The sequence below is a fragment of the Protopterus annectens genome, chromosome 13.part0, assembly GCF_019279795.1.
Source record: "Protopterus annectens isolate FY-2018-M chromosome 13.part0, PAN1.0, whole genome shotgun sequence".
Taxonomy (NCBI): Eukaryota; Metazoa; Chordata; order Ceratodontiformes; family Protopteridae; genus Protopterus; species Protopterus annectens.
Genome location: NC_056747.1, coordinates 942280062 through 942300166, shown reverse-complemented (window position 1 = coordinate 942300166; position 20105 = coordinate 942280062). Strand labels below are relative to the sequence as shown.

At 40.3% G+C, this 20105-nt stretch overlaps 1 protein-coding gene across 1 annotated transcript in view; it reads left to right on the top strand.

Moving 5' to 3' along the window:
* HSD17B1 (hydroxysteroid 17-beta dehydrogenase 1) overlaps positions 1–20105 on the top strand; it is a 256307-nt gene that overhangs the window by 91619 nt on the left and 144583 nt on the right. Inside the window, exon 2 of the mRNA XM_044055449.1 lies at positions 5977–6138. Coding sequence (XP_043911384.1) covers positions 5977–6138 — 162 coding nt within the window. The remainder of the gene's footprint in view (positions 1–5976; positions 6139–20105) is intronic.

Sequence of the window (20105 nt, the reverse complement as noted above, 5' to 3'; positions counted from 1 at the left end):
CATGCTTGGTGAGGGTAGGATGTTAGTCAGGGTCCTCAAGTGTGCATATACAACATGGTGTTACATTACTTAACACATGGCATTCATGCCTCAGGTGGTGCTGCAGGGCTGCCTCTGTCGGATGCACATATTACACTCCCTGTACATGTTTGAGAGCAGGTTATGTCATTTTAGGCATCCATGTTATTATATGAGTGAGTCAGAGAGGGGTATCATTCCCAGGGTTCCTACTGAGCCAGTGTATGTGCTATGCGTTGTCTCTTTGCCAAGGCCAGGGCATACTGGACATGCCTCCTTCTGCCTACTGGGGCAGGCTCAGGTTGTTCCTCCACCGAGTCACGCTTTGCCTGTGATGGCCTTGGCAATGGTGGGAGGGCTGTTTGGCCCGGCCCTATGCTGGTCCTGCTGCAGCTGTTTTCGCAAGATCATATTATGTAGCATAGCACATACCATGACAATTTGGGTACATGTAGTTGGTGAGTACTGCAAGGCTCCACCAGATGTGTCCAGCCACCGAAACCGTGACTTGAGCAGCCCAAACACACTCTCTATTACATTACGTGTTTGTGCGTGTGCCTCATTATGGCGTTCCTGTCCAGGTGTGTGTGCGTTTCTGATGGGTGTCATCAGCCACGGCTCCAGTGCATAACCTGCATCCCCCATTAGGTGTCCATGTGGGATGTCCCCATTGGCAAATGTCTGGTACAGCTGCGTCAAATGCCAGATATGGGAATCATGGTAGCTCCCAGGGCAGCCAGCACACACATTCATTATTATGGCCTGGGCATCACACACAACCTGGCAGTTGATGGAGGGGAAGCCCTTGCAGTTAATGTAGGCCCTACCCCGCTCACCGGCAGGTGCTTTGATGCGTATGTGCGTGCAGTCTATTGCACCCACTACTGCAGGGTATTCCGCTATTTGCTGGAAGAGACGCATATTGCTGGCCAATACCTCATGGGCATTGGGGAAATACACATGATCACCGACATGTGCTGACATGGCATCCAGGAACTGGTGCAATACCCTGGAGGCTGATGCCTGTGATATCCCCATCATATCACCAGTTGGTCTCTGAAAGGTACCTGTTGCTAGTATTCTTAGGCCAACACATACCTTGGTTTCCACTGGGATGGGTTCCCCTCTGTTGTTTCTCTGTGTGAGGCGTGGCCTGCACAGCTCGACAATTTGCTGCAGGAGGTCTCTGTCCACTCTATAGCGCTCTACTATCTCCAACTCATGTAACCCATGGTAAGTGACCCTGGGCCTGTACACTCTTCTCTGTCTCCTCACTGTGGGTAGTCTGGCACCATCTGCATTGTCACCACCCTCAGCAAGTCGCCTATGTCTCCTTATGACAGCTATGGCAGCCCCTAGCATTTCTGCTCTGAGTTCATCTTTTTCAGTTTTCACTTCTAATAGCTTACTCCTGTCTTGCAGTGTCTCTTGAGAGAAACATCTTGCACTGCTGTTTGCAGGGTTTTAAGTGCTTGGCTGAGCTACTATTCTGCCTGTGTAATTGCCTGCTTCTAATTGTTTTCACCTGCTAGCTCCAGCAGTATTCCCTGCTAGCTTCCTAATAATTCTGTTGCTTCCTTTTTCCTTTCTGTTTCCTCAGGGGGGGTGTAACGCGCATACCAGCAGAAACACGCTCACAGTGGCTTACACGCGTGCACACATGCTTACATGGTTCAGAATCTGCGTATTCGGGTTAAAACGCGCGCACGCCAGTGTAAACAGTCTTAGAAGTCTGCCAAGATGCTCCCATATGCTCAGTCTGCCTTACACGCGCGTACACTGCCCTACCCACGCCTCATGGCACGCACACGTGCGCATGCACGCCCAGCAAGAAACTTTGGTGTAAACAACAGTGTACACCTTCCATTTCTTGACTTTCCCATGCTTATTTTGTGGCACTCCTCTTTCCATGATATGTGTCTGACATCTGTCATGTAACACTGACCTCCAATGAACTGCATTTCTTTCTACCATTCCCCCCTGTGATGTCACCTATCTCCTACTCTATTCCTCCCCCTTATGTATCTCTTACACTACTCAGTATGTGCTCATTTGCTATGTGACAGTGGAATTCAGTATCCTAACACTCATTTACATCAGATTGCCTACTAATGCTTAGTTACATCTCTTAGACTCAGCTTCCCCCCTTAGCAACCACTAAACGGTGGCCGTGTTATTTTTGGTCTGCTGGTCCCTGTATTGTAAATCCATGTATTGCATAAAATCCACATTTGTAGGTTTATAACCTTCATTTTTATGTTTTATACAGCGCAACCCGTTTGCGCGGGGCTGCGCTGCATTTAAACATCGGCAGTACCCTGGAGGCTGATGCCTGTGATATCCCCATCATATCACCAGTTGGTCTCTGGAAGGTACCTGTTGCTAGTATTCTTAGGCCAACACATACCTTGGTTTCCACTGGGATGGGTTCCCCTCTGTTGGTTCTGTGTGAGGCGTGGCCTGCACAGCTCGACAATTTGCTGCAGGAGGTCTCTGTCCACTCTATAGCGCTCTACTATCTCCAGCTCATGTAACCCATGGTAGGTGACCCTGGGCCTGTACACTCTTCTCTGTCTCCTCACTGTGGGTAGTCTGGCACCATCTGCATTGTCACCACCCTCAGCAAGTCGCCTATGTCTCCTTATGACAGCTATGGCAGCCCCTAGCATTTCTTCTCTGAGTTCATCTTTTTCAGTTTTCACTTCTAATAGCTTACTCCTGTCTTGCAGTGTCTCTTGAGAGAAACATCTTGCACTGCTGTTTGCAGGGTTTTAAGTGCTTGGCTGAGCTACTATTCTGCCTGTGTAATTGCCTGCTTCTAATTGTTTTCACCTGGTAGCTCCAGCAGTATTCCCTGCTAGCTTCCTAATAATTCTGTTGCTTCCTTTTTCCTTTCTGTTTCTTCAAGGGGGAGCAACGCACATACCAGCAGAAACATGCTCACAGTGGCTTACACGCATGCACACATGCTTACACGGTTCAGAATCTGCTTATTCAGGTTAAATCGCTCGCACACCAGCACAAACAGTCTTAGAAGTCTGCCAACATGCTCCCATATGCTCAGTCTGCCTTGCACGTGTGCACGCTGCCCTACCCGTGCCTCATGGCATGCACATGTGCGCATGCACGCCCAGCAAGAAACTTTGGTGTAAGCAACAGTGTACACCTTCCATTTCTTGACTTTCCCATGCTTATCTTGTGGCACTCCTCTTTCCATGATATGTGTCTGACATCTGTCATGTAACACTGACCTCCAATGAACTGCATTTCTTTCTACCATTCCCCCCTGTGATGTCACCTATCTCCTACTCTATTCCTCCCCCTTATGTATCTCTTACACTACTCAGTATGTGCTCATTTGCTATGTGACAGTGGAATTCAGTATCCTAACACTCATTTACATCAGATTGCCTACTAATGCTTAGTTACATCTCTTAGACTCAGCTTCCCCCCTTAGCAACCACTAAACGGTGGCCATGTTGTTTTTGGCCGAAAAAAAAAAAAAGAATTATTTTTCATATTTGCATCGGGGTACCTTGCCAATGACCACATATTTGGCCATTGGCATGCTGCCTGACACATATGCACCCTTTATTTAGAGCTGACATGGCTCCATTGTGATTTTTGCAGAAACGTACTCAGTTGTCAGCTGAGTACATTTCTGCAGCTAAAACGGCTCTTACACGGGCTGCTTTCTGCTTCGTGGATTGCTACTTTACCTCATTTGCATGCCTTTTGGCTGCAAGTGAGGTATTTAGCATATCCATGCCCAGTCCATGTAAGAGATGTTTTAGCTGGTCTCTTACACGGAGTTTCGGGCTGTTCCTGGATAGCGAGGCTTGCATGGAGTCGTACACGTCTCTTACACTCCGTGCAAGCCTTCATGAATCCTGCCCAAAATGTTTTAAGCATGCCCAGTGTCTCTACATGCTGCTCTTTAATGTTTTTATTTGCTGTAATGACACCACTGTCAGTACTTTCTAAGGAATACAATACTGTGATTAAGACCCATCATGATGCAATGACACTAATGCTGATCCAAACCTGTTGATGTTCAACAAACTGCATCTTAATATTAATGCATTTTGTAGCATCTAATATTGTTTTTCTCTATTACTCTGCAAGCACATATAATCAACATTTTTCCTCAGCATGCAAGAAATCCAAGCAGGCAAAGGACATGCACGGCATAAAATCAAGCAATTTATTTAGTAAAAAAACATGTAAGCACCTTCTCATAGTACTTCTATGCTTTATCAGACATAAAATTCTATCACAACCCTAAACATTTTAAACACTGTTAACCCAATCTCTGCTAGCAATTTTTTCCCCTCCAGTTAAGTAATTAGTGGAAACCAAGTGATTTAAAGTAACCCAACACTTTAGCAAAATAAGTAAATTTTTAGTATGCTCCAACCACAGCTTATATAATAGATCTCAGATTTAATAAATAAAACATATATTACAGATATCTAAACAGTATAATATGCATCATACATAAACCATTGTATCATGCTGTTGTAAACAAACTGATGTTTTGCAAAATCTAATGCAGAACTGTGTCAACAAAGGCTGAAACAGCCCTGCCATCCACATGGTTAACTAAGTATGCACCTTATATACAAATTTACAATAAAAAACTTGAACTGCTACACAAACACTCAGCAGTCTACTTAAATGTTAAAAAAACAAACACATAAACAGAAAATATATGAAAAATAGATGTAAACAAAACCAAACACCATAACTAAATGCTGCTAACATAAAAATATGTGTATATATATATATATATATATATATACACAATAAAAACAGAAAATACAAGAATAAATAATGTATGAGGAGTATGTGCATATATATAAACAGACACACTTGTAGCTACTATGAAACGATGTATAGCTAACAGCCAAGACAAAGACTGTATAAGAAAAAGGGGGCGGGGGGGTTAGCAAATATAACTAAGCCTTCTGTCCCTTAAAAAGGGTTTGAGTGACAAAGCTTCATTCAAACCCATACCCTTGTTAGCTTGTAGAAAAACAATCCATTTTTGCTCAATCTTTTCAAATGTGTTCCTATTATTCCACAACCTTATAGTGCTTGGCAAGCTCTCCATGATGAAAAATAGAAATCTATGGATGGTACCTTCTTCAACAATATGTTTGGCAACAGACACTTCTGGTGTCTCCAATATTGCTGTACTATATATATGTTGCCTGATCCTATCCCTCAATGGTCTAGTAGTCATGCCAACATAGAACTTAAAACATTGAACACATTGAGCTAAATATATAACATTAGTTGAGCATCTAATTAGTGGAAGCCAAGTGATAATATATGTTTTATTATTTAAAAGGTTTAAATAAATCATTTGGTTTTATTCCATTTGTGTCCTTTGCCTGCTGGGATTTCTTGCATTATATTTTTGGAGCCTGGTCTGGAATTTATCTGGTGTCTGGTGCAGTAGTTTTGTTATTGCTTATTTTTCTCAACATGTAACTGTAACCTAATGAAATATATTATTAAAGCAGCATAATGTGATGGTCTGGCATACTTTCCAGGAGTATTTCTTTTGCCTTCTTCATGCAGAGTCAGGATAAGTTCCAGATCCCCTGTGACCATGATTTGGATTAAGTAGCTCATCAGAAAATGAATGATTGAATGAATGAGTGATAAAGCAATTTAATTGTTATGAAATACTGTACTTTTTGCAGGACATTATTAAAATGTAGAGCTGATTTAATCCAAAATATCATCACCTTTGATGCTGGTTGCATTGCAGTCTGATGCATATTGTGTTCTTTAATCCAGGTTTAAGACTTGGCTGATAACAGAATTGATATGTTAGCAGTCTATCTTTATAAAACAGTGCCTGATAAATAATGCATCAGTCACAGCTAGAGCATATATTGACTTAATATTACTAAAGCTGAGTATTTAATTGTTATGCTGTTTCCACAGTTTATGCAACTATGCGTGACTTGTCCAAGAAGGAGCGTCTTTTGGAATGTGTGCGAGATTGCCATGCAGACACACTGGAGATTTTACAGATGGATGTTACTGACCAGCAATCAGTGGTGTCAGCCCAACAAAAGATAAAAGAACAGCATGTAGACATATTGGGTATGTTTAAAACTTTTAAGTGTTTAATATTAATAAATATGGCCTTTTCATTTTTTTATAGGAACAGAGGTCAAAAACATCACCCTGCAGCTTTGTATGGTTTAATTACTATAGTTTGAAGCTGAGTAGATTTGAACATTTCATATCTATAATCCATAGTTCTGGAGATCAGTAATATGAAGATTAGCATTTCTGAAACATTTGCTTCTAGATGTCAGTGCTCTGGAAATGTAAGATGTAATATTAAACAGTTATATAATATATTCGCTTCTGGCAATCTGTCACAGTTTGGGAGAATGAAGGGATGAAGATGCAGTCCAGTAATATTTACGTCTGGAGTCTATAGTTTTGGACAACTATATTATATAGGTAAGCAGTTCTAAATCATGTAATAAGGAAGACAAATTAAGTCTTGACTTGTTCACAGTCTCTGAAGTGTGTCACCATTACTATTGTTTCAACACTGTGCACTGCATGAGGAAAAGATACGTGGATTTAATCATAAAAAGTCCATTGTACAACAATGTTTACTGCTGATCGCACATGATTATTGTATCTTAAGTTACCTTTTCTTGTAACTGTCTGCCTGCTGTTGTAGAAGGCAAATATTCTGCTTTATTCTGATTTTTTATACTACTTATCACAAAAAGACACCTAACACTTAACAGCTGAACTGGTTGTGATAGTTCAGGCAAATGTAAAAGATCCCTCGGCATTTATTAAAAAGAGCAGAGAAAGTAAAAAAATAAATAAACTGCTACCACGCATCTAGGTCTGCTGGCCCAAATTTTTCTGTCATACTTACTACCTGAAAACTTTCATGTAAGTCCTTACATATTTATTTATTTATTTTTATTTTATTTTATTTTATTTTACATTTATTAACCAGGAAAGTCCGACTGGATACATATCCATTTTCAGCAGTGGCCCGGGGAGAAAAGCTCCACATTGAAATTAATTTACATGACAAATTATGGTAACAGCAAAGTCTGTAAACATTTAACAACATCAGTGACAGGTAATAGTCAAAACTGTGGATACATAAAGTTAGCAAACATTTAATAACAACAGTGACAGGTAATAGTCAAGGTTACATGTAGATAGAAATAATCATTTAGACAAAAACTATTATTGTTGGTAGTTGGATTAGGTGTACAGAAGTAATAATTACATGTATGAGCAGTGTGTAATAAAGAAAATGAATTACAGATAGAAGGTAAGGATGATAGTTAAATCGAATGGAGGTAGGTAGGAAGGAAGTAATTTAGGGTGGGCAGCAAAGTTAGTTCTCTTCCTGACGATGGGATAAAAGAGATGAATGGTTGAGGGGATTGCGTGTTACGAGGGTGGGGAGAGAAGATATTAGGGTGTATACCTCTGTGAGCGATGTTTGGGTTACCTTTGTCCTGGTATGAAATAGGTTAGTCAGGGTATAGACTGCTCATGGCTGAGTTTATTTTGCTTATTCTGAATTGTGATTGGGTTAGTCAGGGTTGGGACATGGGCAGAGCCAGTCAGTGTTCATGAACATTTCTAGGGATATTTTGAATTGGGGCAAGGAGCATATGTTGGTTAGTTCAGCAGGAAGTGACTTCCATTTTTTTCCAGCAGAGTTAGAAAACAATGAATCTCCAGCTGAGTTGTTGGCTTTGGTGGTTTGTACTAGCAGTTTGTTGGATGACCGGAAGGATGATAGGTTGCTGTAGGGGGTCATAATAGTAGTCAGAATGGGGATACTGGTAGGTTGATTTAGGATTTTATGAATCATTATGAGTTGGTTATAATAAATCTGATTGGATAGTTCAAGCCAGCCTAATTTTTGAAGATTTTTACAGTGGTGGGTTCTGTAGGCTGATCCTGTGGCAAATCTAGCTATATTGTTATTGCAGGTAGTGATTTTGTTAAGGTTTGTTTTGGTAAGATTTGTGAGGATGGGTGAGGCATAGAGAAGGGTTGAAAGAAGGTGTGTGCGAGCTATTGTGGTTCTGGCAGATGGGGTTAAGAATTTCTTAATCCTATACATGGAGCCTATTTTTTTGTTTACTGTTTTCATGGTTTTATCTACATGGGCATCGTACTTCAGGTTATTATCAATGATTACCCCTAGCAGTTAAGTGCAAGGTTCAGGAGTGATTATGGTGCCATTGTTGGAAGAGACTGTGATTAATGGTAATGTTAGCTTATGGGAGGGGGAGAAAAGTAGTAGTTTGGTTTTGTTTGGGCTCTGTAGGAGACGACGATTATTGAACCAGTTTTCTACTTTGTTAAAAGTGGTTTGGGATAGAGATTGTAAATCTGTGAGAGTTGAGGCAGTGCAGATGAGTGTAGAGTCATCTGCATACTGTACACAAGTTGAATCTGGGATAACGTTTGGTAGGTCATTAATGAATATGGACAAAAGGAGGGGAACCAGGATGGAATCTTGGGGTACTCCAAGGGTGAAAGGCAGAAGGGGGGATAGATTGTCTTTCCACAGGATGGCTTGTTGTCTGCCCTGCAGGTAAGAGTGGAACTAGCTGAGTGCTGGGTTATCTAAGGAGAGTGATTTTAAAGAGTCTAGGAGTAGGTGGTGATTTACCATATCGAACGCTTTAGATAAATCAAAAAAGAGGGCAGGGGAGAGCATATTCTGATTGTGGTTTTGATTTATACTGTGAGAAAAGGAGAGGAGGGTGGTGGTAATACTATGGGCTGGTCTGAAGCCATGCTGGGTTGGAGCTAGGAGAGTATTCTGAGTAAGGTGGGTTAGGAGTTGTTTCTGTATGCATTTCTCTATTATTTTTGCTAAAGGAGATAGTATGGCTATGGGTCTGTAATTAGAGAGTTCAGTTGAGTATCCCCCTTTTTGAAGTGGAATAATATGAGATATTTTCCAGATGGAGGGAATATAGGATTCGTGGATAATGCGATTGATTAAGATGGAGATAGGGTAAGCTGTGACATTAGTGGCCTTTTGTAGAAATTCTACAGGAAGTTGGTTGGCTGCCAGGGTGGTAGGTTTTAGTTTTTTTAAGTAGGGATTTTATATAGTCTGTGGGGATGGGATCAAATCTGAGTGGGGGGGTATTTTCTTGAGTAGATGAGATTGTAGTAGAGGAGGTGGGAGATAGATTATTAGCAAGGGAATGGACTGTTTCAGTGAAGAAAGTGTTAAAGGTTTTAGCAACACATTTAGGAGGTTGTTGTAGGGTAGCTGAGGGGGTGGGGGTAGAAGTTTTACCTGAGATGAGCAGTTTATTCAGGCCTGACCAGAATTTTTGAGGCTGATTATGGTGTTTTTGCTGTAAATTGGTATAGTAGTTTTGTTTGTCTAACAGAATAGACCTTTTTGCATAATTTCGCATTTGTTTGAATGTAATGTGGGCTTGTGGGGATTTGGTGGCTCTCCAGGAGGTCCATGCTGAGTTTCTAGCAGTAAGTTTTTGTCTAGTAGTATTGGTTAGCCAAGGAGCAATTTTATTTTTGGTTCTGATTGTACGTGTGGGAGCATGCCTGTCTAAGATGGCCAGGAATCTGGTGTTGAATTCTGAGACTGCTTCATCAAGGGAGAGTGTCTTTAGATTGGCCTATTTACATGAGCTAAGATCATCCTGGAAACTTATTAGGTTAAAGTTATTTGTATACCTAAGGGTTTTAAAGATGGTTTGGTGAGACATGTCATCCCTTTTCCTGATTATATAGGTTAGGAGGTGGTCGCTCATGTCTTCAGGTAGGGTGCCTGATTTGTATAGCTGTGGATTGTTATTTATTAAGATCCAGTCAAGGATGCTTTCCTTTTTGTTGGGCTTGTTGATTCTGATGGGGGTGGTAATAGTCTGGGAGAAACCATGTAAGTTAATATGGGTGGTGGGGAAGTTTGTTGAACAAATTATCCAGCCGATGTTGAAGTTACCGAGAAAGATTGTTTCTTGGGGGTGGGTTGTGGATAACCATTGAAGAGTGATTTCTAAGGTGGCTATGTTTTTACCTGGGGGAATATAGCTGCATATTATATTTATAGATTTGTGTTTGTTAAGCTGTACCTTTGAGATGATTATTTCGGAACTGGAAGTTGTCAGGTGTTGTGGGGTGTTAATTGTGGATATCTTGAGAGTGGATTTATATAGGATGGCTACTCCGCCTCCTTTTCTACCTTTACAGTCAAGTCTTATTATGTTATAGTTGGGGGGTAATATTTCATTGCCGGAGATAGTAGGTTTTAGCCACGTTTCTGTGAGGCAGAGTAGATCAGGAGAGTGCATGTCTAGGAGGGCATGCAGATAGTGTATTTTCTTATTTAAACTTCTGATATTTAGATGGCAGACTAGGAATGATTTGGGGGCAATATGTGAGGTTCTTAGGTTTGTAGGAGTAGTATTTATGGGGTTAGAGGTAGCTGGTGACTTTGGTCCCGGGTTAGGGTGGATGTCACCACTGGTTATGAGGTTAGGTAATATACTCCTTATGAGTTTGGTGAACTTCAGTAGGAGCTGGTAATAGTTCTTTGTCCTTGGGTTTAAGTGAGTAGGATGGATGGGATGGAGACGATTTGGAGTAGTGCAATTAGTGAAGAGGTGGGGTAGTATTGATGGTGGGGTATGTGTTTGGATGCTAGTGGTTGTGATAGATGTAGGGTACTGAGAGTTAGATAGTTAGTGGAATTCGTATGCGGTGAAGACATAAAGTATTCTAAGTGAGGGTATGAGGTAGGTATATGTTCTACGGTTGTGGGATGAGGTGGGTGTAAGGGGAGACATTGTGGATGAGGTAGTAGAAGGGTTTCTGAATAAAAGGGTGGGGTGATAGAAAAGTGTGAAAATTAATCAAGGTGGGAGTGGGGGTGGCTATGTGGAAGGGATGAGTTCTGATAGGATGGTTGTAATAAATGGGAAGGGCTGATTAAGTGGGGGTGTGTGTTAAGGGAAGTATAACAGTAGGAGTAGTGGGGGCAAGTGAGAAATGGGGGCAGGGTAGGGGAGCGGAGTGAGCCCGTAGGGCGAACGGAGCAGCTAGAGCTAGAGAAGGACTGAATTCAGGGAAAACAATCAGTGCTGACTGTAAGGTAAGTTTAAGGGGAGATAGTAATCTGTGCAGGTAAGAAAAGTAAGGTAAACATTGGGGTAAATTGGGTCTAGCTGATATATAGATAAATATGGTGGGAAAGTAGAAGTCTGAGAGTTAAAATTATCAGAATGGAGAAAGTTAAGTAGGGAGAATAGACCAAGGGAATAGGGTGCCACCTAGTGGGCAATGGTTGTAAGGCAACCAGGCTATTCGGGGGGGGGGGGAGGTAGCAGCTCCCGTGTGATAAGGAAGAGTTATACGGGAGTAGTATAAGGAGGCTGTAGGAGTGGAAACTATGGTGGTTGGGAGGAGAGAAATGCCTAAAACATTTAAATGTTATTCAGTAACACAGTTGCTTGTACAGCACAGAAGTATAGCTTTAAAAAATGAAAGGCTGCAGTACAGTTCTTGATCAATGTTATTTGCTAACAACTTCAGTCTTGTTACTTTTCACTAATTTATACCTAGTGGCATTGATGCATACCTCATTCACTTCTGTGGAGCTTAGGCCGTTTGTACTGCAACTTCCAATGAGCGGAGCCTAAGCCTTTTGACAGAATCAAATTTAAAACAAATGTTCATATCTCTGGAATCACAGGGATTATGAAAGAAGTATAAATAGCAAACTCTTCAGCACAAACTATTTTTGGTACTTACGTATTATCGCAACCAGATTTTCGCAGTAATAGCACTTGCTTCCCGATCAAGACAAATGTCCGTTAATGTTGTTAAAATGTAATATAGATTGTTTTCTTTTAACAGTACACCTTATTTTCTGAACTGCTTTCGATTCTATGTGCAAGACATACTGTTGTTCTTTCTTAATGGTGTTTACTGGCACAAGGTTCAACGGGCAGATTTGCAGGAAGTGACATGGCTGCCAGTAAACACCATTAAGAAAGAACAACAGCATGTCTTGCACGTTGTACTGATAGTCCAGAAAATAATGTGTACTATTGAAAGAAAACACACTGTATTACACATTTTAGCAACATTAACGAACATCTGTCATGATTGGGAACCAAGTGCTGAGAGACATTGTGTGAATCAGGTCAGTGATGTCATATAAGTTAAAATGGGGGAAAAAAAGGGCCAAAACATTGCTCGAGGGTGTCAAATTAATTAAAAAAATGCATATATCTCTGATGCGACAGACTTTCCACTACACTTAAAAAATGCACATGTAATCCTCAGAAGCTTGAATACCTGCTGTTACTGGCAAGCCGCTACTGAATGCCTTAACCAATTCTTGCATTCAGCTACGGCGGTAAAGGATGCTACAGCAGCCCTGACAATTGAAGCCAAACTTGGAAGGAATGTATGGCCGTTATTTCACAGCATAGGCTGACAAAGAACGTTCAGTGGGCAGCCTTGCAATGCAACGACATGCTGGTGCTATTAAAGAGCACAAAGAAACAACAACAGTATGTTGTGTACTTTGTGTTTGTAGCCGTCTGGAAACCAATCTATTTTGTTAAAGAAAACACACCGTTTTCCATTTCAAGCACATTAACTAGCACATTCACTGATCGGGAAGCAACCACTGTTGTTGTGAAAATCTGGTTGCAATAATACGCAAGTACCCCATTTTTATAGTGGTAATATTCTTTAGGTTTTAGGTCTTAAATTGAATTTTATAAGTCACGGTAAACATAATAATTATTATGTTTGTAATATTTTGTAAAGAACTTACAATATTTCAGTAACAACTCAAGTTACACACATACTGTCAGCAACATTTTATTCATCTAGCTGAGAGCTTTCATGTGAGGCTAAGGAGTTTTGTCTGTGTTACTTGGTTGTTGAGATATATAGAAAAATGTGAAAAGTATATCTATATAAATTAATAGCATAAAAACAACAGTTAATATATATTTACTTACACTAGGCAGAGGTCAAAAAGTAATGCAGATGAGTTTGCCATTGTGTAAACTTTAAGATGAAATCTTTTAAAATGTTTTACCTAGCTTGGTTTTGGAATTATTGATGCAAATATGAATAAACAATATTTGACACCTAGAGGCATCAGTAGGAGTTAACTGCAGATGCACCTGGAGCCATCACTTGGATGTAATGAGATAAAGGAACTTAATATCTAGAGTTACAAGCCAGAATTCAGATTGTACATCGAGGTCAGAAGTTCATTCAACCAAATTAAATTTTTCCCTGACATATAAGGGTAAATAAATTAAGAAGTGAATCAACAGTGGATTTAACATTCTCAGGGATTCATACAAAGGCCTAGCACTAGAAAGGCCTTGCTCTCATGACACATTATTGTGCGATTTAGAGGTATGTGATATGTGATGAGGTAAGACCCCATTATCATCTCATTTGCATTTCTCTGAATGTCAGTTAACTACTGAAAAGTGCAGATCAATGCTGATTTGCAATTCATGACAGTTAAGTGCTGCAATTAAATCATGTAGTCCTCCCTCGATCCCTATAGTATTGTAGCACTATTATGGCTCAGGAGTAATCTTCTGTGGTGGTTAGTGGTTCCTTCTACCCAATGCTTATGCTCATTAATCTAGGGGTGAGTGAAGGGATGACAGCCTCCCTAACCCACACTCACACACACATAAACATCATACACACAAACACAGACTCACACACACACAAACAAAACACTGCCCCCCTATCTACCCATTTGCAAACACACACTCATCCATTCATATACATTCACACACACACACACACACACACACACACACACACACACACACACACACACACACACACACATACACACACACACACACACACACACACACACACACACACACACACACACAGCCCTACCCCACTCCCTCACTACATCTCCTTATGCTGTCTCACAGGCAGATTACATACACTCACACACATACACACTTATAAATGCAACCTCTTCATACACTTCATGGCCGGCCTTAGGCATAGGTGAACTAGGCGACCGCCTAGGGCGCCGTACAGGCCAGCCTTGTAAAGGGCACGTTATGCATATATTTACTTTTTTTTTTAAGTTTGCGCTCTTCTTGGTGCAGAAACCAGAGGGCGGAGGGTGTGGGAGGCAAGGCTAGCACTTTAAGTTTGCGCTCTTCTTGGCGCTGAAACCAGAGGGCGGAGGGTGGGGGAAGCGAGGCTAGCACCCTCCCACTTACAGCTGTAGGTTAGCCAGGAGGCTAAAAAAAACATTTAGTTTGCAGTGCAAGAATCTTTTCCTTTAAAGTGAAACTTGCGTGCGTCACGACGCAAATGTCATACAAATGCATTCTGCAGTTCCGCGTGGAATTTAAGCCAGCAGTTCAAAAGAAGAGTTGTTGTCTGTGTCTCGAGTCCATGTGTGGCCGTTTGGGTTATAAAGAAGGTAAGTGTATGTGTATGTGCGTTTATGTGTAATTTAAACTGTTTATTTCTGTATGAGAAAAAATGTGTGTGGGTATGTACATATGTGTATGGAATTTAAATTCGTTGTTCTGTTTGTATGAGATGTAAAGTGTGTGTATGTTACTGTGTGAGAGTAGGTGTGTGTGTGTGTGTGTGTGTGTGTGTGTGTGTATGGAATTTAAGCTAGCCGTTCGGAGTTTTTGTTGCTGTGCAAGAGAGTAGGTGTGTGTGTGTGTTGCTTTGTGAGAGAGTCGCTGTATGTGTGTGCTGCTGTGGCAGAACAGAGAAGGTAGGTGTGTGCATAATTTAAACTAGTAGTTTCTCTCATTTCTGTATGAGAGACTAAAGTGCGTGTGTTTTGCATGAGAGCAGAACTGGAGTTTGTAGAATTTAAAGTAGTCGTAAGTTACTTTATGAAAGAGAAGGTGTGTGTGTGTGTGTGTGTGTGTGTGTGTGTGTGTGTGTGTGTGTGTGTGTGTGTGTGTGTGTGTGTGTGTGTGTGTGTGTGTGTAGTGAACTGGCTTCTAATCCAGTCCAGGACTGGTTCTCTTTTTCATCTGTAGCTTGCCTGAATTTGTTCTGGCTCCTTGTGACCTTAAATTGGATAAATCGGATCTCAGATAATGAATGACTGTTGTTTTTCTATTGTTATCTGCTTAGGAGCCATTGCACAAACCTGATTTCAGAAGTGGCACAAAATATTCTGTAACCCTTTTTAAACACTTATTTCCTTCTACAGCAGTAAGCATTTTCATTCAAATCCCCACAGTGAAATGCTATATTTGCATACCACAATTCCTGCCACAAATAACTGTCTGACCCCTGCAGGCTGTTTGTATGCAAATCACTGTCATTTAAAAGAAAAACTCCTCCAATGCAGTCCCTCCAAAATATCTATACTTGGTTTTATATCCTCTTGAATATACAGCAACAACATATATTTAACAAGCTGCCATTTCCTGGTTTTCATTTCATCTTATACAAAAAAAACATACTGTTTATGTAATATCTCTCTAGACGTTATCTGCTCAATTATTTAAATCATATTAGGGGAGATACTTGGACCCATACTTAATTACAAGTTGGTGCTAAAGTTAAGAATTCTTAAGTTTCAGTTTGGAATAGACACAAGATTATATCTCCATCTTGGAAAACTAGAAAATCCATTTATTTAAAATTCTGTTTGGAAATGAGTGAGACTGCTTCTACAGCATTGGGGGCAAAGAGGGGGATCTATTTGCCTAGATGTCAAGAGGTGCCCTTGATTGGGGATCTATTTGTCTAGATGACAAGAGTGCCCTTGATGGGAACTGCAATAAGAACACTGACATTCACTGAACTAAACACAACTGTATTTTACATGAAAATGAAGTCTTACAGCCCCCTATATTTAGCTTTAGTACACAACATCCATATACAGTTGCACTACATTTTACTATAACAAGCATGCATATTACTAGAATGTGACCCATTTTTAATGTAAGATTTGCAATGGTATGCACATATATTTTGTTTTTCAGATATAAAATTCTCCCTTGTCACCATGTAACCTGCTATCACATGCTATTATTATTTGTCATCGTTCAGGTAGCCAAGTTTGTAATTTTCCATCACAAAGAATTAATGGGACCTTTGAAACAACATTGTGTTTTCCATGTGGAGAATAATGAACCATTATATATGGTAGGCATGAGAAACCACTCATGAAAAGTGGTCAGATACTGGCAAATGAATGTCGTTTATTTTTATGAAGGAAGAGTCTTTGATAAATACATATTGTCCTCTAAGAGTTTACTGTTGTGCCAGGAAAGGGGGAAGCTTGTCTGTTTCTCATAATTTGTGGTTTTCTGGCAAATCAGGGAGGACTGAAGTCGCTAAATAGCACTGCAAGCAAAACTATCCCTATTTTTCTGGCCATTGTATCCACATTATGTTAGGCTCTGTCCAGATTTTTTGCACTAAGAGGTTGAGAGGTATACATACCTCTCAACTGCCCAGATTTTTGCTTTATATTTTTGGCCTAGTCCTCATAAAAGTTATGGTTTTCTGGCAAATCACTAAGGATTGAAATAACTAAATGCCAAACATTTGAGTTTCAGCCCTCATTTCCTTCCTTGTCCTTAAGACAAATGCTGTTATTCTAGCAACTTTCTAAGTCTATAAGAACAATATTTATAATCTGTCCCTGTTTGGGTGGCCTTTGACCCCCCCCCCCAATATTTTAGGCTTCGTTCAGATTTCTTGTGCTAAGAGGTTGAGAGGTATGGAGGCATGGTATGTAATGTCCTAGTTGCCGATTTATTTGTTGCATTTTAAGAGGGGATAGGGGTTTTGCATTCCTTAGTGTGCCATTCTTTGTTTAAGATGCCTAGTTACTATGAACTTGTATGTTTCTACCAGTTTTTCTTTAATGCGACGTAGGTAATTAATTCTTCAAGGGCAGCAAGCACTGAATTTGTAGATGGAACAGTGAAATGTAAAGTTCTTTGTCAGTAATAGCATCTTCATTAGTTACAAATCTCTTTAATGTAGAATTATTCAGATGATGTTTACTTCTACAGAGATTGTGCTTATTGACTGATACTGTTTGAGGGGCCTTTTATGGTTAAAATGTTCTGAAATGGGCAGGTTTGTCATTATTGGGTCATACATTTTGTTTCATTACTTACTGGAAACATGTTCAAAACTACACATTTAACACACTGTAAGAAGTGTAAATGTTTTCAGTGTGCAACTAGCTGTTTTTTGTTTATCAAATAGCACACTGTGTTGTAAAATCTGAAAGCAGTGTTAGTAGCATAATTGCCTTTGGTGCAGAAGCCTGTGGATTCCACTCCCACACCATGTAGATGGAGTGTTGATATGCAGTGCCCATATTATTATTGATTATTTGGTGCATTATAAGGGGGGATAGGGGTTCTACACTCCTGAGTATGGCCTTTTGTATGAGATACCTAGTGATTATGAACTTGTTAGTCATTTCCTACTGCAATATTACCAATTTACCAAATTTTTATTGTAATATAGGCCATTAATTGTTCAAGGGCAGCAGGCACTGAATTTGTAGATACCATTGATATGTAAAGTTGTTTGCCAGTAGTAACCTCTTCATCAGTTACAGATTTCTTTAATGTGGAATTCAGAGGATATTACTTCTGCAGAGATTGTGCGTGTGCAGTAATGTTGGTGGATTGTAATGACAGAAGTCTTGAGTGGCCTTTTATTGTTGAAATATTTTGAAATGGGTAGTGTTTGGCTCATAAAGTTTGTCTCATTGCTTATTAAAAGAATGTTTAAAACTACAAATTTAAAACATATTCTAACAAGTGGTGCTGTATTATACAAGGAATATAATTCAATACAATCAGGAACGTGAATTAAAGAATAAATACATGTATGCATGTCCCTAAAAAAATGTGTGCAAGGAGTCTGTTTTGAAAACAGCCCAAAAGTAAACTTAAGGCTTCATCAACCAGATGCATTTCTATGAATGTGGGTTTTCATGCTGTTTCAATGAATGTGAGTTTTGCCATTTCAATGAATGAGAGTTTCAAGGGCAGACAAGTTTACTGCTCATGCTAAGTCTGTTTTCATTGTGAGACTGTATTATTTGTTTAGCAAGTGGCTATCTGTGTGCTATTTTGTTTCAATATCTGTAATCATTGTAGAAGCAAATAATAGAACATATGCATGGTAAGTGGTGAGATAACCAAATAATGGAACACTGGAATGGCTGAGGAGGGGGCTGCTGCTGGAGGTTGCTGCAGGAGGGGCTACTCTGGGGTGGTGGTCTAGTACCCTTCCTAGAACCCTATTTGACCATGATCTGGCTCTTGTAGTTCAAACAGAAAATACATATGCAAAGGTAGCTGCAGTATAACTACATTACAAGGTATCTTTTTCTTCCTATGCATTTAAATAATTTAAGGAAATGACTGGAGTGGCTTTATTGGGGAATGACCCAGTGGGCGTGGCTCAAATAGGGGTGTTTCATGAGTGTGGTGTGGGTGGAGCTTAAGGGGGACCTGAGCACTACTTCGCCTGGGGCGCCATTTCGGCTAAGGCCAGCCCTGATACACTCACTCACAAACATCTTGAACCTTCCCTATTATGCTACTAAATTTTCCAGTACTTACTTTATCAGTGATGACTGAACAGGTCACATTCACTACGGCAATGTGGTTGAGGGGAACCATGCTAATTTACATGACTGAGAAATTTCCTGAAGCACTCAGCTTGAAGATGCCTTCCTGGAGGCAGTTGGGGGGGGGTTATATGGCTAATTAGCATATGCCTCTCCCCCTGAGCAACTAATTTGCATACAGCACAGCTACAGAGCCAGCCTGTGAAATGTTACACATCTTCATGTTAGAGCATCATGCCTCACCATGGTAGGGCTGTCTCTTCTTCTTCTTTAGGCTTTTCCCAGTTAGGGGTCGCCACAGTGGATCACCTGTCCGCTCATGATAGGCAGTGGAGTTTTACGGTGTCGAGTTGCCAGCCCGGCACCCAACCTTCCACAGGAAGCACACACATGTACGCATTCATGCCTAGGGACAATTTAGAGTGTCCAATCCACCTACAGCATGTCTTTGGGATGTGGGAGGAAACCGGAGCACCCAGAGGAAATCCACGCAACCACAGGGAGGACATGCAGACTTCACACAGAAGGTGCCCCAGCTGAGAATTGAACCGGAGAACCTCTTGCTGTGAGGCGACAATGCTAATCACTGCACCACCGTGGCCACTCAATGGTAGGGCTGTCTCTGAATTTAAAAAACTAAATCATGGTACCTTTATGAATTCTGGCCATTATATCTACCAAAATAATTACAGGTTTGTTTTAGAATAGCTAGCAGAAACAATTGAATGAAATGAAATACTATCTAATCCTTTATGAACATTGGTATTCCAAAGAATGAGGAAATGATTTGTTTAAACACTTTACAAAATTCATGCATGTCATCAAACAGTTCGGTTGAAGTAAACATTTCAGCTAACACCGTAACAATAGTCTTATAAGCTCTTTATACCCTGATATATTGCCTATCAAAGTCTTTTATCAATCCATTCATTTAGCTGAAATGAGTAAATACTTGAAAATTATGCTAATGATTTAAATATTAAGATTTGAACTGAAGCATGTTTGTTTTCTAATTCAAGTATTAATTTTGTAATAAAAACCTAGGGGTTGGATTTATTGACAGCTACAAGATAGCATGCTATTTGGTATTCATTAAATGGCTCTAAACGATGTGTAGTGCCACCAAACAAAGGGAAATGGCAGAATATGTTAATGAAAGCATAAAGAGCCAAAGTAGACGCTAATAAACCAATCCAACATGGCGGAGTTGTTCAGAAAGACAAAAAGCAATTGTGTACACTCAGTGTAGCCTTTTACCTTGTACACAACAACTCTTTGGAATATGGACACAATTACACTTAGAAAAAAACACGTTAGGGGTTGCTGCTGTTATTAGTATGCTGTATGTGCAACAGGCTTTAAATCAGGGTGCTGTTGCTGCTGCCAGACCTCGGGCAAAAAAAAAGGCAGCTGT